General features: G+C 38.3%; 1 protein-coding gene across 1 annotated transcript in view; it reads right to left on the reverse strand.

Moving 5' to 3' along the window:
- The window catches only part of TEX11 (testis expressed 11), a 243,368-nt gene that overhangs the window by 1,428 nt on the left and 218,409 nt on the right, over window positions 1-23,531 (reverse strand). Inside the window, exons 26-28 of the mRNA XM_043569958.1 lie at window positions 20,807-20,956; window positions 19,302-19,410; window positions 18,275-18,395 (exon numbers count right to left, since the gene is read on the reverse strand). Coding sequence (XP_043425893.1) covers window positions 18,275-18,395; window positions 19,302-19,410; window positions 20,807-20,956 — 380 coding nt within the window. The remainder of the gene's footprint in view (window positions 1-18,274; window positions 18,396-19,301; window positions 19,411-20,806; window positions 20,957-23,531) is intronic.

Below are 23,531 nucleotides of genomic sequence, written 5' to 3' on the forward strand. Positions count from 1 at the left end.
TGAACAATCCTGTATTCCTTGAAGGTAGGAGGAGAGCATCTTAAAAGTTTGTCAGCTGTACATAAGGCAAGACGACTTCATGAAGGGACACATAAATTGAAAAAGCTCTGAGGCCTGGTTGGACTCATTCCTGGTCTCCTCTAAGCAGGAGAAAAGCCTCTATCCTGTCTGGGGCTTCCCTTGGTGCTGTCCTCTGTCGATTATCTCACCAACACCTACCCCTAATTTTCAGAGAAGTGTGTCAAGAAGCAGTTTTTAAAATTTTTAAAAAATGTTTCCTTATTTTTGAGAGAGAGAGACAGAGCATGAGTGGGGGAGGGGCAGAGAGGGAGGGAGACACAGAATCTGAAGCAGGCTCCAGGCTCTGAACCGTCAGCACAGAGCCCAATACAGGGCTTGAACCCACAGACCATGAGATAATGACCTGAGCTGACGCTCAACCAACAGAGCCATCCAGGCACCCCTAGAATTTCGGTCTTTAAAAGCAATGGGAAACCACAGATTAAGCAAGGTCACATATTTGAAAATTTAAAAGATCATTCTGGTTGCTGGATGGAGAAAGGTATAAATGAAAGCAAGAGATGCAAGGAAACCAGCTAAAAGTTTCCTACAGTAGCTGAGGTAAAAGATGATAACTTGTGGGGCTCCTGGGTGGCTCAGGCGGTTGAATGTCCGACTTCATCTCAGGTCATGATCTCATGGCTCATGAGTTCGAACCCCGCGTCGGGCTCTGTGCTGACAGCTCAGAGCCTGGAGCCTGCTTCGGATTCTGTGTCTCCTCTCTCTGCCCCTCCCCCGCTCACACTCTGTCTCTCTCTCCCTCAAGAATAAATAAACATTTTAAAAAGTTAAAAAAAAAAGATGATAACTTGAACTAGGCTTGGGACAGTGGAATATGGGAGGTGAATGAATTTGAGATATTTAGGAGGCAGAGTTGACAAGACTTGGTGATATATTAGAAATGGGGGATGATTCCTAGATGCCTGGCTTGGGCAACTGGAAGAATGATGGTGCCATTCAATGAGTTAGGGAACACTGCAGGAGTTTTATTTTCATTTGTATTAGCTGCCCTCATGTCCAGTGTTGCTCAGGAGAATCATTAATCTTCAGTAAAGTAATGCATCAGTGCAGCTACTCACCCCAGAGTGACATGGACTGGCCTATGTGAAATACAAGTCACTGATGGCAAATAGAGGTGTTTGCTCTTAGGACTTTCTGGGGCTCATGATCGAAGCCAGTTTTTTCTATCTTTAACATCATAATAAATACGGCCATCGTGCATATCTCTAATAAAACTGTAGGTGTTCTGGAACACAAATGCCTGCATTTATAGGCTCTCCTCAGTGTTCCTGAAGTGATAATTGTGTACATCAGTTTTATTGAGATATAATTCACATACCATAAAATTTACCTACTTAAAGTATACAATTCAGTGGTTTTTAGTATATTCACAGAGTTCTGTAATCATCACCACAATTAATTTTTATCCCCTTTAAAGGAAACCCTGTGCCATTAGCAGTCACTCTCCATTTCCCTCCATACCCACCCTACATCTCTGGGCAACCAGTAATCTAATTTCTCTCTCTTATAGATTGGCCTATTCTGGACATTTCAGATAAATGGAGTCACACAGTATATGTACTCCTTTACAACCAGCATATTTCACTTAGCATAATGCTTTCCAAATCCATCCATGTTGTAGCATGTGGCAATAATTAATTCCTTTTTATGGCAAAGTCTGTTTCCCTCACATGTGAAGCTTCTTATGTTGCTTCTCAGAGGACACAGACTCTGTTCTCATAGATTGCCCTTCCCCTTGGGAAAAATCTCTAAGCCCCTGCTCCAGAGCTTTGAGGGGGGACAGTGGACCCCTTTTTTCTGAGTGATACACCTGCTTTTAGAGGTTACTGGGTAGGGTGGTAGTTTCTAGTGTTCTTGGCTTGCCTCTTTGGGTGTGGAACCTCTGCCCTAAGAGTTAGCTGAGGCAAGGGCCCCAGTGGTCTGACTTGCCTAAGGTAGGTCCTTTGCCCCACAAGTGGGGTTGGTAAAGGAAGGGAAGCCTCATTCTTTTGGCCATACTTGCTCAAAATTGAGCCTTTGCAGCTTGGAGCTGAAGGTGGGATAGTAAGTCCTGGCAGCCTGCTGTTCTTTGTGGGACACCATATCCCTTGACTGGGAGACTGAGGGAAGTGAGAGCATTGTTTCCTTGGCCACACTTTCCTGGGGTGGAGCTTGCATTATGCTGAGCTGGGGGTAGGACAGGGAGGGAGTAGGTCATGGCTCCAGTACTATGGACTCTCAAGGTTCTTTTCAAGATTTAGTAGATTTTCTTGAATGGATCCTTCTTCATCTTCTATATGCTCTTAAAAAAATTTCCAAAGACTTTAAATAGCTGTTTTTCCTATAATTTTCACCAATATGGCTGTTTTTCTGGGGAACATATCCATTTAGATTCTCATAGATTTAGATCTTCCAGAAGTAGAAGTCTCTAGAAACCTTTTGTTACTGATAAAGAAACTGACGCCAAGAGAGGCAGTGCCATCTGCTTAAGGCCACACAGTGTGTCTGTGGCACAGATGAGAGTAGAGGCCAGGGGCCTCTCAATAGAGATTGAGTGCTCCTCTGACCTTATATATTTTTAACATTATCCCAAACACACCCTCTAATTTAGAGAAAAATCTCTCCATTTTCACCTGATTTATCAATGAAATGTATTTTTGTTTATACAGATTTCCTTGATTAATTGTGTGGTTGAACAACTTTTGCATGTGTTTTATTAGGCAATTGCATGTCTTTTGTAGTTTACCTGGTCACAGCTTTTGCCTGTTTTTTCTAGTGTAGGTAATCTTTTTCTTATTGATTTTTAACTCAAAAATGGATCCATAGATCAATGGAGCAGAAGAGAGACCCCAGAAATAGACCCATGATTATATGGTCAATTAATCTATGACAAAGGAGGTAAGAATATACAATGGGGAAAAGACAGCATTTTCAATAAATGGTGCTGGGAAAACTGGACAGTCACATGTAAAAGAATGAAAGTGGACCGCTTTTTAACACCATACACAAAAATAAACTCAAAATGGATTAAAGATCTAAATGTAAGCCTGAAACCGTAAAAATCCTAGAAGAGAACACAGGCACTACCTTCTCTGACATTGGCCATAGCGACATTTTTCTAGATGTTTCCAAAGGCAAGGGAAACAAAAGCAAAAATAAACTATTGGGACTACTTATAAATAAAAAGCTTTTGCACAGCAAAGAAAACCATCAACAAAACAAAAAGACAACCTACTGAATGGGGGGGGGGGATATTGCAAATCATTTATCTGATAAGGTGTTAATATCCAAAATATATTAAAAACGTACACAACTCAACCCCCCCAAAACAACAATCCAATTAAAAAGTGGACAGAGGGGGTGCCTGGGTGGCTCAACAAGTTAAGTGTCTGACTTCGACTTGGGTCATGAGCTCATGGTTTGTGAGTTCGAGCCCCGCATTGGGCTCTCTACTATCAGCACGGAGCCCACTTTGGATCTTTGTCTCCCCCCCTCTCAAGAATAAATAAACATTAAAAAAAGGGACCTGAGTAGACATTTTCAAAAGGAGACATACAGATGGCCAACAGACACATGAAAAGATGTTCAACATTACTAATCATCAGGGAAATGCAAATCAAAACCATATCACCTTATACCAGTTAGAATGGCTAAAATCAAAATGACAAGTTATAGCAAGTGTTGGCAAGGATGTGAAAAAATAGGAACCCTCATGCACTCTTGGTAGGAATGCAAACTGGTGCAGACATTGTGGAAAACAGTATAGAGATCCCTCAAAAAATTAAAAATAGAAATACCATATGATCCAATAATTCCACAATGTGGGTATTTTACCCAAAGAAAACAAGAATACTAATTAAAAAAAAATATATATATATGCACCCCTATGTTTTACTGCAGCATTATAGCCAAGTATAAAGCAACATAAATGTCTGACAGATGAATGGATAAGGAAAATGTGGTACACACACGCACACACACACAATGGAATATTACATAGCAATAAAAAGGATGAGATTGTGCCACTTGAGACAACATGGATGGATGAACCTGGAAGGTACTATGCTAAGTGAAATAAGTCAGACTGAAAAAGACAAATACCATATGATTCTACTCATAAGTGGAATCTAAAAAAAAAAAACCCAAAAAACAAATGAATAAACAAACAAAAAGCAAAATATAAAAAATATATATGCACCCCTGTTTTACTGCATCATTATAGCCAAATATAAAGCAACCTAAATGTCTGACAGATGAATGGGTAAGGAAAATGTGGTACACACACGCACACACACACACACACACACAAACACACACAATGGAATATTACATAGCAATAAAAAGGATGAGATTGTGCCACTTAAGACAACATGGATGGATGAACCTGGAAGGTATTATGCTAAGTGAAATAAGTCAGACTGAAAAAGACAAACACCATATGATTCTACTCATAAGTGGAATCCAAAAAAAAAAAAACCCAAAAAACAAATGAATAAACAAAAAGCATAATCAGACCTATAAATGCAGAGAACTAACTGATTATTGCCAGAGGGGAGGGAGGTGGGGTGTTGGGCAAAATAGATCAAGGGGAGAGAGAGATAAAGGCTTCCAGTTATGGAATGAATGATTCACGGGAATAAAAAGCACAGCATAAGGAATACAGGCAATGATATTGTAATAGTGATATAATGGAACAGATGGTATCTACACTTGTGTTGAACATAGCATAATGTATACACTTGTCAAATCACTAAGTTGTACGCCTGAAACTAACAATATTATGTGTCAACTGTACTAAAAAAAATAAAAATAAAAATGTTACAAATATTTTATCCAAGTCTGTGGCTTATTTTAAAGTTTTCTATGGTATCTTGGGTCATTTATTAATTTTATGTAACTGAATCTATTTTTTTTCTGTACCAACTTCTGGATGGGTCCTCTCCACCCCATAGTTAAAAAAAAGTACTTTCCTATATTTCTCCTAATACCTTTATAGCTTTGATTTTGTTTAGTTTCTTAATCCATCTGGATATTCTTTCTTTTGGTGGTCATTTTGGTACATGGTATGAGGTAAAAACAGTGTGAATACTTACCACTTATATACTACTTATTATGTGCTAGACACCTAAGTACTTTACATGTATTATTTAATACTACTGACAACACTGTAATATTACAGATGAGGAGACAGAGGCACAGAGAGTTAGGTAACAGAACTCACATACAGCTAATAAATGGTATAGCCAGATTTTAAGATGGGCAGTCTGGCTCCAAAGTCTGTGCTCAACCACCATGTTACAATGCCTCTCAGTTTACAGGTAAGGATTTAACTTTACTTTTTAAATTGTCCTAATGTCATGTTTTAAATAGATCATCCTCTCAGTGATTTAATATACCTCCTTCATTGCATACTAAATTCTCATAGGTATGTGGTCTTTTTCTGGGTTCTATCCTCTCCTATTACTATTTATGATTTCATTTAAGCGAAAACCATACTTTTTTTTTTGACAGAGAGAGAGAGGGCGCAAGTGAGTAAGGGGCAGAGAGAGAGGGAGAGAGAAGTGGGGCTTACCTGAAGCAGGGCTTGTGCTCACCTGAAGAACAGCTTGAGCTCACCCGGTGTGGGACTCAAACTCTTGAACCATGAGATCATGATGTGAGCTGAAGTCAGATGCTTAACCACTGAGCCACCCAGGTGCCATAAACTAATACCATATTCTTAAAATTAATAACACTTTATAATTTTTATATTTGATAGGACAAATCTTGCCTTGTTCTTTTGCAAAGATGTATTGGCTATTGTGGCTTATTTCCTTTGGGGGAAGAATTTTAGACTTATCAAGTTTCACTAAAAAAATCCTATTAAGAAATCTTATTAAGATTTTTATTTTGATTGAATTTAGGGAAACTGATTCCTATTAAGCCATCCAGGAACATGGCATTTTGTTGGAGACCTATGCCTTTTTTTAGAGTAGAAAGGGAAGATACTTAGAAAGACAGAGATTGAAAATAATGGAGAGATACTAAGGTACTTCAAGAAGTATAAGGAGATTGAACTAACAGTTTAAGGTTGAAGGAATCTCTCTTCTTTTGAGGAAAAGGTTAAGATGAGTAAAGAGGTACAGTGGCAAAACATTATGTTTGAGACATGGGGCAATGGAGGAACTCACACTTGATGTCCTTGATCTTCTCAATTAGGAAGATACAATGAGGCCATCTACTGGGGTCATTGTGAAGTAGTTCTAAGTTTTTATGGAAGTAGGAAAGGCAGAAAAAACCTGAAGCAGCCATTTTACTTGAGTTTGGAAAAAACTTGACAAGAGTGCAAGGATTTCTGAGGAGTGTTAAGAACCCATTTAAAACTCAACATAGGGGCTCCTGGGTGGCTCAGTCGGTTGAGCGGCTGACTTCGGCTCAGGTCATGATCTCATGGTCCGTGAGTTCGAGCCCCGCGTCGGGCTCTGTGCTGACAGCTCGGAGCCTGGAGCCTGTTTCGGATTCTATGTCTCCCTCTCTCTGACCTTCCCCCGTTCATGCTCTGTCTCTACCTCAAAAATAAATAAACGTTAAAAAAAACTCAACATAAATTTGTATTAGTTCTGTGCTTTTCTCTAGTGATTCTGCTTCTTAGTATCAGGAGAACTGATAGTGGTGGGTCATTAGGCTAGAAAAAAATTAAACGGGAGGTATAACCAAATGAAAGAAAGAAAGAAAGAAAGAAAGAAAGAAAGAAAGAAAGAAAGAAAAAAGGAAAGGGAAAAAAAAGGAATGTGGCTAGACTGGACTATAAGAGAATGGGAAGGGTTGAGTTATTTGAAGTATAAGTGACAGCAAAGAACAAGTATGGAGAAGTAAGAGAGATTATAGTAACTCGAAAAACTTTGAGTTAACAATCTTGGAAGTGGACCTTATATGGGGTACAGACAGAGGCTAAAGAAGGGCAAAAAACTGTGAAGTAGATGAATTGATAACAGGGATGCCAAAGTCACTTAGGATAATAAACTGAAGTTACCAAGGAAGGAAAAACTGGCTCAGAAAGTGCTAGTTCATGACAACACTGATAACTAAGAGAAGACACAGATTATAAGTGAAGAGAAGCAGCAAGAAGATGGTGTGTAACAAGTACAAAGGAAGCAAGGATTCAGGTAATTTAGTTCCTTCTTCTGCTGAGAAAAAGGGAATGGGAGAAGATGAGACCTCCACAAAAACAATTAGTGACAGACATGTCTTGAGGAAAGATCTTGCTTTGTTCTAAGAGGAAGAGGGAGAAGAGGTAAAGATTGATAATAAGGAGAATATTGCCTACATTTGTGTGGGGGAAAACACTGTCTTGTTTGGGGGGGGGGTGGTGGTGGATGAAATTAGAGGTAGCCTTTAGAGTGAGGGTAAGGATTTAGAAAATGCAGAGCTTTTAGAAATCTAGAGGGAAAAAGAGATTTGGGGGAAAAGCACTGATATAGTAAAGTTTGTGTTTTAGGGAGATATATTTAATAGAGATGAACAGGTAAAACTGGAGAAGAGAAGAAAGAGTTACAGACCACTTAGGAAACAAACTACAGAAATCCAGAAGAGACACAATATCAAAGCCTGAATCAAAGATATATTTGCCTGGGGGCGCCTGGGTGGCGCAGTCAGTTAAGCATCCGACTTCAGCCAGGTCGCGATCTCGCGGCCCGTGAGTTCGAGCCCCGCGTCGGGCTCTGGGCTGATGGCTCAGAGCCTGGAGCCTGTTTCCGATTCTGTGTCTCCCTCTCTCTCTGCCCCTCCCCCGTTCATGCTCTGTCTCTCTCTGTCCCAAAAATAAAAATAAAAAATGTTGAAAAAAAAATTAAAAAAAAAAAAAAGATATATTTGCCTGAACCTCAATTCCAGTTTCAAGGAGATGTGAAGCTTGGAAGAAGAAAGATTTAGATGAAGAAAAACCCAAGGACCATTGTGCTATGAAGAAAGTGCACTGGGTTCAATTCTCGGCTTTGCTGTTACATAGTTGTATGAGCTTGTGTTAGATATTTAATCTTTCAATGCCTCAGTTTACAAATTAATGGAATAAATAACATTTTTCAAAGATCATTAATTTCACTTCTAAATTCTATCAGACAATGAAACTTTACCTTTCATTTCCTTTAGATCCCAAGTCTTGTTTATAAACTATTTTATGATTGGCAGAAGTAGTAATTCTTTCAGTTGAACTAAAAGATCAAATGTGAGATGTTAAGATGATACCGACAAATGAGTAAGCAGTGTTTCTCAATCTTTAAAGTGCATACAAGTCTCATGGGGATACTGTTAAAATGTAGATTCTGATTCATTTGGTCTGGGATGGGGTATGAGATTCTACACTACTCATAAGCTCCCAGGGGATGCTGATGCTGCTGGTCCATGGACTATACTCTGAGGAGCAAACTCCTAGAAAATGTAGCTCAGTAGTTTGGACCACCTTAGTTTCCCTTGTAAAAGAATAGAGGCTGATTTCTTCTGGGCTTCTTCCTGGTTATGCAACATGCCTTTGTGACTCTTTGTGACTCTGATGTCAGCTACGAGGGTTTGGATTCCCCACCCCTCATTATCTATGTTTCTGTATGGTGAGAAAAATGAACCAGGGAACTTTCACTTCTATGAGATGGAGTAGATGTACTCATCCCTATTCCTTCTAAGTACAACTAAAACCCTAGACATAAAATAAACATAAGACTCAAAAAAGACACTATTCATAAACATAAGGAGACTGAAAGGTAGAGAGAAGAAAGATTGGCTAGAGACCTTGGGGCCAAGGAATGATACAGTGGTGAGTTCCCTGGGTTTTTATTTGCTTCATATAAGCTCAGAGTTGGTGCTACAGATGCCAACAGGCATAGACAAACCAAAGCCCCAAGAAAAGACTGTTCTCTATAGACAAAGGACCAGAAAAAGGGCAGCAATGCAAGACAGAAAACCTTTAGACATTAACGGCTCTAATACAGCTGAACATCACAGAAAAGCCTGTGATCCCAGCCCCACCCACTCCAGAAAAAGCTAACTGGGGAGCCTAAATTTTTCCCCTTGTGAGGGCGTAAGGAGGCACCCTGCATAGTATCAGAAGGCCAGATAGGGAGATAAGACTTTCATATCCAATGGCTGGTAATAAGGCATTCACCTACCCCCTGAAATATCAGTGGAACCTACATTTCCACCCCCAGAGAAGGTGGAACAAAGGAGGAACAAAGTCTGTAAACACTCATGAAGAGGCAGGACTTTAACCATCACACAGCAGATAATGAGGCCACCTCTATCATGGTGTTAATGGAGACCATGTGGGATACTATCTCCACCCAGCAGTAACAAGGAATCCTCCACCCTAAGTATCAATGGAGGCCAAGTGGGGAACCTGAGCATCTACTTTCACCTATAAGTAATAAGGTCATACTCTCTTCCCTGGCACAGCAGTGTCAGAAAAATCCAGCTGAAACAGAGGTTTAAATGAGATCCAGAATTTCAGAAACATAATATGAAAATGTCCAGGTTTCAATAAAAAAAACCACTCATTAGACCAAGAGCCAGGAAGAACTGAAAACTGAATTAAATCAACTGATGCTAGCACCAAGGTTAGAGAAATGTCAATATCTGACAAAGATTTTCAAGTAACCACTATAGCACAGTGAAGGAAACAAAACAAAACTAAAAGGCAACCTAAAGAATGGGAGAAGATATTCGCAAATGACATATCCAATAAAGGGTTAGTATCCAAAATATATAAAGAACTTGTAAAACTCAACACCCTCAAAACAAATAAGCCAATACAAAAATGGACAGAAGACATGAAGAGACATTTTCCCAAAGACACACAGATGGCCAACAGACACATGAAAAATGCTCAACATCACTCATCATCAGGGAAATACATATCAAAACTACAATGAGATGCCACTTCACACCTGTAAGATTGGCTAAAATCAACAACACAAGAAATAATAGGTGTTGGTGAGTCTATGGAGAATGGGGAGGAACCCTCATGCTCTGTTTATGGAAATGCAAACTGGTACAGACAGTCTGGAAAACAGTATGGAGGTTCCTCAAAAAGTTAAAAATAGAACTATCCTATGATCCAGCAATTACAGTACTAGGTATTTACCCAAAGAACACAAAAATACTAACTCGAAGGGATACGTGCACCCTGATGTTTATAGCAGCATTATATACAATAGCCAAATTATAGAAAGAGCCCAAATGTCCAATGACTGATGAATGGATAAAGAAGAGGGGGTGTGTGCACATATATATATATATATTTATATGTGTACACACACACACACATATACATACAATGGAATATTACTCAGCCATCAAAAAGAATTAAATCTTGGGGCATCTGGGTGGCTCAGCTGGCTAAGCATCTGACTTCGGCTCAAGTCATGATCTCATGGCTTGTGGGTTCAAGCCCTGCATCAGGTTCTCTGCTGTCAGCACAGAGCCCACTTGGGTTCCTGTCTCCCCCTCTCTCTGTCCCTCCCTAGCTCGTGCGGTCTCAAAAATAAATAAAAACATCAAAAAAATTAAATCTTGCCATTTGCAACGATGTGGATAAAGCTAGAGAGTATTATGCTAAGTGAAATAAGTCAGTCAGAAAAGACAAATGCCATACAATTTCATTCATGTGTGGAATTTAAGAAACAATCAATCATAGGGGGAAAAACGAGAGGCAAACAGGAAAGATTCTTTTTTTTTTTTTCAAAGAATCTGTTCTCCTTGTTTTTTTTTCAGAGTCTTTTTTTTTTTACAGTTTATTTATTTTTAAAAGAGAGAGAAAGAGAGAGAACAAGTGGAGGGACAGAGAGAGAGAATCCCAAGCATGCTCTGCACTGTCAGCGTGGAGCCTGATTCAGGGCTTTGAACTCATGAACTGTAAGATTATGACCTCAGGTGAAATCAAGAGTCAGATGCTTAACTGACTGAGCCCCCCCCCCCCCAGGTGCTCCAGGAAAGAGATTCTTAACTATAGAGAACTGACAGTTACCAGAGGGGAGGGAGGGGGATAGGTTAAATAGGTGATGGGGATTAAGGAATGCACTTGTTATGATGATCACTGGATATTGTACTGAAGTGTTGAATCACTGAATTGTACACCTGAAACTAATATTATACTGTATGTTAACTAACTGCAACTTAAATTAAAACTGGGGTGCCTGGGTGGCTCAGGTGGTTAAGCATCCGACTTCAGCTCAGGTCATGATCTTACAGTTTGTGGGTTAGAGCCCCATGGTGGGCTCTGTGCTGACAGCTCAGAGCCTGCTTCAGATTCTGTGTCTCCTTCTCTCTCTGCCCCTCCCCTGCTCAAACTCTGTCTCACTCTCTCTCTCAAAAATAAACATTAAAAAATTAAAAAATATAAATTAAAACTTAAAAAATCATAAAATGCTTCAGTAATGTACATACTTCATAGAAAAAAATGGAAAGTCTCAGAAAAAAAAAACAGAAGATATAAAGATCATATGGAAATCTTAGAACTGAAAAATATTATAGCTGAAACAAAAACCTCCACTAATAGGTTCAACAGCAGAATGGAGGAGGCAGAGGAAAGATCAGTGAACTCAAAGCCAGAACAACAGAAATTACTGATTCTGAACAACAGAGAGAAATAGGCAAAAAATAATAGAATAAAGCCACCAGGGACTAGTGGAACAATAACAAAGGTTCTAACCTTCCTTTCATTGGAGTCCCAGAAAAAGGAGAAAGAGGGTGGGGGCTGAAAAGTACTCAAAGAAATTATATCTGAAAACTTACCAAATTTGGCAAAGATATAAACCTACAGATTCACAAAGCAGAGTGAACCCCAAACAATACAAACCCAAAGAAATCTACCCAAGAGACATCACAGTCCAGCTTCTGAAACCAAAGACAAAGGAAAAATGTTGAAGGAGGTCAAAGAAAAATAACACTTTATTTATAGGGAGAAAACAAGTTGAAGATTAGCAGATTTCTCACCAGAAGCCTTGGAGGCCTGAGAGGAGTGGCACAGTATTTTTGAAGTACTGAATGAAAAGGATCATCAACCTGGAATGCTATAACCAACAAAAACATCTTTTGGGAATGAAGGGGGGATAGAGACATTATCAGATAAAGAGAAACTATGAGAATTTATCAACGGAGCTTCTCTAAAAAAATGTCTAAAGGAAGCTCTCTAAACAAAAGAAATGATAGAAAAGGTACCCTGCAACATCAAAAAGGAAGAAAGAAAATGGTAAGCCTGCATTTTTATATATGTAAATACAATAAAATACAATTCCTTCTTTTGAGTTTTCTCAATTATTTTATTTATATTTTTTAAATGTTTATTTATTTGCTTTGAGAGAGAGAGAAGGCACAAATGGGCAGTGGAGAGGCAGAGAGAGAAACCCAAGCTTCTCCTAAGCTCAGGTCATGATCTGCACTGACAGTGCAGAGCCCAATTTGGGGCTTGGTCTCACAAACTGCAAGATCATGACCTGAGCCAAAATCAAGAGTTGGATGCTTGACCAACTGACTCACCCAGGCATCCCAAGTTTTCTAAATTATGGTTGAAGGATTAAGTAAAAATTATAACACTGATGTAGTTCTAAATGTAGGTACAGGAAAATTTAGGACAATTATAAGTGGGGGAAGGTAAAGAGAAGTAAGGTTTCTATACTTCACTTGAACTGGTCACATGATGACAGAACTAGACAGTAATAAGTTTTACACACACACACACACACACACACACGTATGCACTCTGTAATACCTAGAGCAACCACTAAAAAAGAAGCTGTACAAAGAAATACAGTTAATAATACTACAGATGATGCAACATGGAATTCTAAAAAATGTTCAAGTAATTCACAGGAAGGCAGGAAAGAGAAAAGAGAAATGAAAAACAGAGAGAACAAAACAAACAAAACAAAAAACAAAAAAATGAAGTGGCAGACTTACACCCTAACAGATTAGTGATCTAAACATACTGATTAAAAGACAGAGATTAGTTGGGGCACCTGGGTGGCTCAGTCGGTGGAGCATCCAACTTTGGTTCAGGTCATGATCTCATGGCTTATGAGTTCAAGTCCCACATGGGGCTCTGTGCTGTCAGCTCAGAGCCTGGAGCCTGTTTCGGATTCTGTGTCTCCTCTCTCTGCCCCTTCCCCACTCGTGCTCTGTCTCTCTCTCTCAAAAATAAACATTAAAAAAATTTTTTAAAATTAGCAAAGTGGACTAAAAAATGTGCCGTCTATATGCAGTCTACAAGAAATTCACCTCAAATATACAATTTTAGGGGCACTTGGGTGGCTCAGTTGGTTGGGCATCTGACTTCAGCTCAGGTCATGATCTCATGGCTTGTGGATTCGAGCCCTGCATCGGGCTCTGTGCTGACAGCTCAGAGTCTGGAGCCTGCTTCAGATTCTGTGTTCCTCTCTCGCTCTGCCCGTCACCCGCTCATGATCTGTCTCTCTCTCTCTCTTAAGAATAAATAAAACATTAAAAAATATATACAATTGCAGGCAGGCTGAAAGTAAAAAGACGGAAACAGGTATAACACATAAACATTAATCTCTGCTGCTCCCCCATTCACGTACTTGCTCTCTCTCTCTCCCCCCTTTCAAAGATAAATACATAAACATTTTAAAAAAGAATTCTCAAAACTGAACAGTAAACAAGCAAAACAATCCAATTACAAAATGGACAAAAGGCATGAACAGGCATTTCACCAGAGAAGATACAGATAGCAAATAAGCACATGAAAAGATGGTCAGCATCATTAGCAATTAGGGAAATGCAAATTAAAAACACAGTAAGATATTGTGACACACCTATCAGAATGGCTAAAATAAAACAAAAGTGACAACACCAAATACTGACAAGGATGTAGAGATTCCATATTATTCACACATTTCTGGCAAGAATGTAAAATGTTACAGACACTCTGGAAAACAGTTTGGTAGTTTCTTTAAAATCTAAACATGCAATTACCATATGAGCCTGCAATTGCCTTCTTAGGTACTATTCCAAAAAAATGAAGACTCATGCTCACACAAAAACCTGTACACAAATGTTGACAGCAGCTTTATTTGTAATAGCCCCAAACTGGAAACAGCGCAGATGTCCTTCAATAGGTGAATGGTTAAGCGAACTCTGCTACATCCATACCATGGAATACTACTTAGCAAAAAAAGAAATGAAATACTGATATAACCAACAACTTGAAACTTGAAGAATTTCCAGAGAATTCTGCTGACAAAAAGCTAATCTCAAAAGGTTATATACTATATGATTCCTAATCTCAAAAATTATATACTGTAAGATTCAATTGATAGAACATTATGGAAATGACAAAATTATAGAAATCGATAATAGCTTCATGGTTGCCAGGAACTAAGGAGGGGCTGGGGTGGGAAAGAATTGGGTGGACGCTATAAAAGGGCAACATGAGGTATCCCTGTGATGGAAAAGTTCTGTGTCTTGACTGTAATAATGTTGACATCCTGGTTGTGATACTGTTTATAAGATTTTACCACTGGGGGAAACTGGGAAAAGCATATCTAAGATCTCTTATATTTAATTCTTATGACTGCAAGTGAATCTACAGTCATTTCAAAATAAAATTTTAACTTAGAAAAACAACCAGAGCAATCCATTTTCTCTTAAAAATAATCTAGAACATCAACCTACTGTATATAATCTTGCCTGCTTAAGCATAAAAGTCATCCAACCTGGTTTTTCATTGGCACTAGCTTCTGAATACCAACTTGAGCCTTTTCCTTTGAACTGAATCCTAGTAAGAGCAGGTAAGGAAGATGTGTGTTCTGGTGGAAAGAGCCCTGGAACTGAGGTCAGATGATCTGAGTTCTAGTCCTCTCATTCATTAACCATATGACCTTAGGCAAATTGGTAACTTGACTTTTTGGAAGGCAGCTATGCTCACCACTATATGACCAATGTGGTAACTTGACTTTTTTAAATCTTAAAAATTTCCTCATTGTCAAGGTTAATAATACAGCACTCTCTACTTCACAGAATTGCTGGGCGGGGGGGAAGGAGGGGATCGTATGAAATAATGGAGGTAAGAATGCTTTGTAAAATATAAAGCATGATACTGTGAGACATGAGGTTTTATATCTGTGCCATAGCCATTTTGCCAAGTATGGAGGCATTTGATAAAGGTTATCTGCTCAATAAATAATGAATGAGTGCCTGGTCATTAGAAAAGTCAAACAAGGGCAGAATTTTCTCTCAAGCATTTAAAACAAAGGAGATACACAACACATCCAATTGAAAGGAAAAAGCAACATATACTCTATAAAGAGCCAAGGATATTACTAAAATAATCTCTGTATAAGAAAGTATACCTTCCCATCATGTTTCAGGGGATGAGCAATAATGGATGGGAGACTTATCAAAAAAGTAGAAAAAACATTAAGCTCTCCATCAGGAAACCCAAGAGCCAGAGAGATGGAACAGTAAGAGACAGAATATATGTGGCACAAAAATGCTCAGAGTAGTTTCGGCCTTATATAGAGACTATGGAAATGGATCAATTTGGATTTACAGTAAAATTTAATTTTAGTTTGTATTACTATGGCAAACACATCTGAAGGTCCAGATGAGGCTCATGGCTTAGAAATAGAATTTTCTCTTCTTCCCAAAAGAAAGTAAAAAAATATACACATCCAAAATGTTCAATGCTAAAGTTTTTTTTAAAACTTAAATTCACACAGGCCATAATTACATAGCTCCAGGAGAATTCTAGGTTTTTGAAGTCGATGCTGGTTTGTACCAGGTTGTCACCCTACTATATTGTTCTGCCATCTGCTGTGGATTGCAGATATTTTTATATGAAGAGGTAACTGAGCCTAAAGCAGGGTCAGGATCCTCAGTTATTAACATGGACTCAAATAATGACTTTCTGAGTGACTTTAAGCAAGTCGTTTAACCTTAATATTTCATAGCTCCCTTATAATAATACCACCTTACATGTGTATGAGCTGTTTATATAAGGTTTACAACACATATTATTATTTCAACTGATCCTTAAAACCTCAGTGTGGGGGCGCCTGGGTGGCTCAGTCGGTTAAGCGTCCGACTTCGGCCCGGGTCACGATCTCGCGGTCCGTGAGTTTGAGCCCCGCGTCAGGCTCTGTGCTGACTGCTCAGAGCCTGGAGCCTGTTTCAGATTCTGTGTCTCCCTCTCTCTCTGCCCCTCCCCTGTTCATGCTCTGTCTCTCTCTGTCTCAAAAATAAATAAACGTTAAAAAAAAATTAAAAAAAAAAAAACCTCAGTGTGGGAATCAGAGAAGGTATTATTTCCATTTTACAAATGAGAAAACTGAAGTCAAACAGCATAGGAAGGATATCCATATGGAAAGTCAAACAAATAAAAGACTTACCTTACACCATCAACAAAACTGAAAACTCAAAATGGATCATAAACATGTATTTAAGAGATAAAAGCATAAAAACTTCTACAAGAAAACACAGGAGAAAATCTTTGTAAATTTGAGACAGGCAAAGATTTCTTATCATGGCCAAAATATGAACCATAAAATAAAAAACTGATAAATTAGACTTCATAAAAACTTAGAACTTTTGCTTTTCAAATGATGTCATTAAGAAAATGAAAAGACAAGCCAAAGATTGGGAGAAAACATTTACAAACTGTATGTTTGATAAAGGATTTATACCTATAATATATAAATAATTCTTACAACTCAACAAGAACCCAATTTTTAAAATGGGAAAATAACCGGGGCGCCTGGGTGGCGCAGTCGGTTAAGCATCCGACTTCAGCCAGGTCACGATCTCGCGGTCCGTGAGTTCGAGCCCCGCGTCAGGCTCTGGGCTGACGGCTCGGAGCCTGGAGCCTGTTTCCGATTCTGTGTCTCCCTCTCTTTCTGCCCCTCCCCCGTTCATGCTCTGTCTCTCTCTGTCCCAAAAATAAATAAACGTTGAAAAAAAATGGGAAAATAACCATAGACATTTTTCCAAAGAAGGTAGACAAATGATCAATAAACACATTAAAAAAATATCAACACCATTAACCATCAAGGAAATGTGAATCAAAATCACAACACGCTGCCACCACACACCTACTAAAATGGTTTTAACAAAGAAGATGGACAGTAACAAGTGTTGATGAGGATGTGGGGAAATTAGAACCCTCATACACTGCTGGTAGGAATGTAAAATAGTGCAACCACTTTGGAAAACAGATTGTAGCTCCTCCAAAAGTTAAACATGAAGTTACCATATGACCCAGAAATTCATGTATTCAAGAGAACTGAAAACATATGTCCACATAAAGACTTGTACACAAATGTCACAGCAGTATTATTCATAATAGCTAAAAAGTGGAACCAACTCAAATGTCTACCAGCTATTGAGTGAGTGCAAAAAGAAATGTGACATATCCCATTAAGTAGAATATAATATTCTATTTATTCAGCAATAGGAAGGATTAAAATACTGATACATGCTTCAACATGCAGCGGCCTCAAAAATATTATGCTAAATTGAAAGAAGCCACACACAAGAGATCACGTATTGCATGGTCTCATTCATATCAAGGGTCCAGAAAGAGAAAATCTACAGAGATAGAAAGCAGATCAGTGGTCGCCTGGGCCTGCAGGTAGGAACAGGGATTGACTGCAAATAGGTAAGAAGGAACTTTGTGGTAATAGAAATATTCTATAACTGGATTGTGGTGACAGTTGCATAACACTATAAATTTACTATAATCACTGAATGGTACACATGTAAAGGGTGCATTTTGTGATATGTAAATCACACCTCAATAAAGCTAATTTAAAAATCATTGAATAAACCTGTGCTGAAAAGAAAAAAATCAACAGAGGAGGGACTAAAATACAGGTCCTCAGTGTTCCTCCTTCTCTATTACCTGCCTCTGAGAAATGGAAGGAATAACAATGTTTTTCAAAGGCTTAGTACCTCACTGGGAAGTAACAATTCTACCAGGTTTTGAAAACACAAATAATTTAAAATACCAGGTGGTACTGTTATTCTTACTTAATCCATAGTATACTTGTATCAGAAATTTTCTACTTTTAACTATTTACATTTCATAAACCAAGGGAAATTTTATAATGTTTAAGTATATTGTAATATGAATTTATTTACCCTAAAATTCATACCAGAAAGCATTAATTCTGTGTAATTTCTAACACAAAAGACAGTTCTTTAAAATTAGCTGATAGCTTAATATCACTGTTCGACTTACGGTGTGGCTAATAAAGCTCAGAGCATCTTCAAAATAACCCCAAATTTCTTCTGGGGGACAGAGTTCTGTACTTGGCACCCCATCTGGCACCAAGAGGTTAATCAAGTTTCGCACACATTTGCTGAAATCAAAAAGAGAAAACTCATCCCATAAGGAAATGAATCATTGGCTTCGTGGCTAAGATAAGTAAAATCTGGATCTCATCCCAGACTACGAGCTTCAAAACACTTCTGTTCTTCCCTCATTTTTATCTGGCCTCCAACCTCAGAAGACAGATTTTTGAAGCTATAAAAGGGGCTGACCAATCCTCCTTTTTATTATGCCTATGGTTTCTTTCACCTTTTTTTAGTTTCCTGCATCAAGGAGTAGTGGCTGTTTATTATATTTTATGAGCTGGTTCAATCTATAGGCACTTTAAAGCATCTCTTTATATCCTCAAATGGGCAAGGAAATTAGGATTTAACCTGTGAATAATTCCAGGAGAACTGTTTCTCATGTCTCAGAAAAGAAAGTCTGTAATAAAGTTTTCCGCAGAAAACTCACATAGCATCATTTTCCTCCACGTCTAGGTACAGAAAACATAAAATATGTAATAAATAATATTTTGTATTATGATGTACAGCACTTATTGGTCCTTAAAGAAAGGTGCTTAGGAAAAATAAACGTCTGGGGCAAAACTAGCAAAATGTCAATATTTGTTAAATTTGGGTGGTGGATACACTGGTGTTTGTTATATTAATCTCTGAAAGGTATTCAATAATTTTATCATATATATAGTCTCACAACAAAGAAGCAACTTTCTCCCTTTTTTTCCCTTTTGGGAAAACCAGACTCTGTGACATAACTAATTCTTGGCCTATAATACAACTCTAAATATGAAGCTGTTCTGAGGGCTTTTTAGTTCAAGAGTTTACAGGAGTGCCCCTGATCAACTTTTAAATTGGACCAGTTGAGTATGATTGATGACTTATATAGCTCTTTTGACTATCGAAAAGCTTGGCTTCAGTGTTGAGCTACATTTACTAACCTGTATTTCACAGCATCAATTGATTGTTTCTTTTTGTAGAGCAATAAAGCCCTATTCAAGGCCTTCAGAGCAATGGAAGGATAGTGTGCAGGCTTTTCCACTGCTAACACTATAGGAGGGAAAGAAAAAAGGCTGTGAACACCATAGTCTCATCCATCACCATTTTCATCCCAGGCTACAACTTGATTTTTCTAATGAAGCTAGCCTGAAACAGATGAACACAAACCAATCAACCAACAACAACAAAAAAAAACCCACAAAAATTAATTTAATGAAATGATGAGTCCATGGTGGCTTTCAGAGAAAGTGTATAGTTTCTGGGCAAAGTAATATGGTAGGGTTATCAGGATTGTCTTTTATTCAGCAAACATCAAGAGAACCTACTGTTTCTGTGACCCTACACATAGTCATACAGGTAAAGCAATAATCTTATGAACCAGAGTCAAGGAGGGGCACACCAAGATGGAAACAAAAAGCATACCAGTAAAAGAGCAATAATCAAAAACAGATTTATACAATATATTGCTTTGGTCTGATACTATAAACAGGAATCACTTGACATGAGAGTGAGTGTCGGGGATGACAAACCTCGTAACTTCCAAATGCATTTACCAGGCCTCTGTAATTGGAGATCCATTATACAAGGAGAAGTGGTCACCATCACATGTCTACAAAGTATACACCACAGGCTCCATGTCTCTAGAATTTTGTCTTGCAAGATAAGGAAAGGCAAATGTGACCTTTGTGCACCTGGGGCTATCTAATACCTTTATTAACCACACATAGGCTCCCAAGGAGGGTGAGAGAGAAAAAAGGGAAAATAATTAGGTTATTTCCTGCAGCATATTCCCATACAGGCTCTGAGACCCCAACGACTACTTACTTAGAGCCCAACCAAAAATTTGAGAGTGGTAATTGTGTTAAAAAAATATTACCAGTATTTCTTTGTATACTTTTTTTGGGGAAAGATTATATTTTTAAGTAATCTCTACACCCAACATGGGGCTTGAACCTACAATCCCAAGATCCAGAGTCACATGCTCTACCAACTGAGTCAGCCTGGTGCTCCTCTTTGTACACTTTAATAAATTGCTGAGATTGCATTACCTTTGATTAGTGAAGCAGCTGACTGTCACTTCTAGCTACCTGAGTAAAACTAACTTTCTGAAGGTTAAGCTCCCTCTACTGTGTAGTTATATAATTCAATTCCACACCTAGAATGAGCATTGATTATGATTAATGCACTTCACTCAGGTTTATAAGTACAACAAATACAAGCACTTATTTTTCATGACCTTAAGGAGTTTATAGTCTCATATAAATAAAAAGATAAATGCATAAATGATTGTAATACATGACAGTTCAAGAATGCCATTAGAGAAGGAGAAACATTATTATTATTTCCCATCTAAGGGCAAAGAATGAAGAATAGAGACTGGAATAAAAAGTATTACAATCTAAATGGGTAGGTACCAGCCTACCAAAAACATAAATATAGCACTTACAGGCAATTGTTTCAAATGTTTTACTTTCCAAATGAGGCAGTTCCCACAGTGATTCCAGGAAACTGTCAAGTAATGGATCATTCATTTTGGCTTTAACTTCAAACTCATACAGCAGAAGCAGTGTCTCACATGGATCACCTGAGAAGTTCCCTAAGAAGGAGGCAAAAATGCAACATTCTCTGTGATTACATTTTATTATTCTATTCCAAGCTCTCTTCTGGGGAGATTTTCCTGTTGAGGAAAATTAATTTTATTTACAATTTGAAGACTGTCCCAGGTTCTGTATATAGATTTTTTACATTTTTAAAATTATAAAAAATGTTTATTTTTTTTCAGAGAGAGAGAGAATACAAGAGGGGAAGGGGCAGAGAGAGGGAGGGAGAGAGAGAATCCCAAGCAGGCTCTGCATAGTGCAGAGTCCAATACAGGGCTCGATCTCATGAACTGTGAGATCATGACCTGAGCTGATATCAAGAGTCAGAAACTTAACCAACTTAACCAACCAAGGCAACCCAGATTTTTTATATTTTTAAATCTATAAACTCACCAATTCTTTCAGCACCCTATAATGCATTCAGTAGCATTGCTTACATTTCTTGAAATTATTGCCATGATGTTCCTGAATAGCCTGAAAAAGTCCTGCTGTTCATCTGCCTCAATCCAAATCCAATGTTTATCTGCCTCACTTTAATGACTGAGTTAACTGAAAGATACAGTGCTGTATAAACTAACTGTGGTTTTATTTCAAGCAAAGTAAAAGAGAGTTTCCAAATCGTTTCATTTAGTCAGTCAATATTTCTTGGGTATCACCATGGGCAGAATATTATATCAGGTGGCATATAACACATGATATGAGATAGTTTTCATTCATGTTTGTTAGACTGAATTAAAAAAAAAAAAGTTTTGAGGTATAGCACCGATAAAATAAACTGAATGAAGCATGTTCATCTTAAACAAGCAGCTTATTGAGTTTTTAGATGTTTAACCCATATAACCATTACCCAGATCATGATATAGAACACTTCTAACACCTGTGTTCCTTTCCAGTCAATATCATCTTAGTATTGGGGCACCTGGGTGGCTCCGTTGGTTGGGCATCCGACTTTGGTTCGGGTCATGATCTCACGGTTCGTGGGTTCGAGCCCCTTGTCAGTCTCTGTGCTAACAGCTCAGAGACTGGAGCCTGCTTCAGGTTCTGTGTCTCCCTCTCTCTCTGCCCCTCCCCCACTCACATTCTGTATCTTTCTCTCAAAAATAAATGTTAAAAAAATCACCTTAGCAGAGTTAACTATTTTGGTTTCTATTCCTATTGATTGCTATTGCCTGTTCTTCAATGTCATTGCTAGTATAACAGAAATATAGTCAACTTTTGAAAATTTGACTTTGTATTCTGTAACTTGCTAAAACTCACTAATTTCAGTAACTTTTCTGTAGATTCTTTTGGATTTTCTATGTAGACAATCATGTAATCTGCAAATACAGGTGGTTTTATTTCTTCTTTTTCACTCCATGTCTTTTTTCCATTCTTTTGCTTGCCTTATTGCACTGGCTAGGACTTCTAGAATGATGTTGAACAAGACTGAGAATAGAAAACCTTGACTTGTTCCTGCCCTTAGAAGGAAAGCATTCAGTTTTTTAATGTTTATTTATTTATTTATTTATTTTTAATTTTTTTTTTCAATGTTTATTTATTTTTGGGACAGAGAGAGATAGAGCATGAACGGGGGAGGGGCAGAGAGAGAGGGAGACACAGAATCAGAAACAGGCTCCAGGCTCTGAGCCATCAGCCCAGAGCCCGACGCGGGGCTCGAACTCACGGACTGCGAGATCGTGACCTGGCTGAAGTCGGACGCTTAACCGACTGCGCCACCCAGGCGCCCCAATGTTTATTTATTTTTGACAGAGAGAGAGAGAGACAGAGCATGAGTGAGGGAGGGGCAGAGAGAGAGGGAGACACAGAATCCGAAGCAGGCTCCAGGCTCCGAGCTGTCAGCACAGAGCCTGACGCAGGGCATGAACTCACAGACCACGAGATCATGGCCTGAGCCAAAGGATGCTCAACCAACTGAGCCACCCACGTGTCCCAGCATTCAGTTTTCCATCATTAAATATGATATGAGCTGTGATTTAATTTTTGTATATACCCTTTATCAGGTTGAGAAACTTCCCTATGATTCCTAGTTTCCTGAGAGCTTTTTTTAAAATCATAAATGTATGTTCAATCTTTTCACTTAATCTGTTGATATGGTAAATTAATTGAATTTACAATATTGAACCTAGGAGAAACCTGATTTGCTTATGGTCTATTACCCTTTTCAAATTTTACTAAATTCACCTTGCTAATATTTTGTTGAGGATTTCTGCATCTATTTTCATGAATAATATTGGTTCATAATTTTTTATCATATTTTTTGTCTAGTATTGGTATCAGGGTAAATATGATCTCATAAAGTGAGCTGGGAAGTATGCCCTCTTCTTTCTGGAAGAGTTTGTATAAAACTGGTATTGTCTTTAAATGGTTGGCAGACTTCCTTAGTGGAGTTTTCTGTTAGAAGATTTTAAATGACAAATTCAATGGGTATAGGACTATTCAAATTATCTATTTCTTCTTGAGGGAGCTTTGTTGGTTTGTGCCTTTCAAGGAATTTATCCATCTCATCTAAGCTGTCAAAGTCATGGGCATATAGTCCTTATAGTCCATAGTCCATATAGTTCATAATAGTCC

Source organism: Prionailurus bengalensis, chromosome X (assembly GCF_016509475.1).
Source record: "Prionailurus bengalensis isolate Pbe53 chromosome X, Fcat_Pben_1.1_paternal_pri, whole genome shotgun sequence".
Lineage (NCBI taxonomy): Eukaryota > Metazoa > Chordata > Mammalia > Carnivora > Felidae > Prionailurus > Prionailurus bengalensis.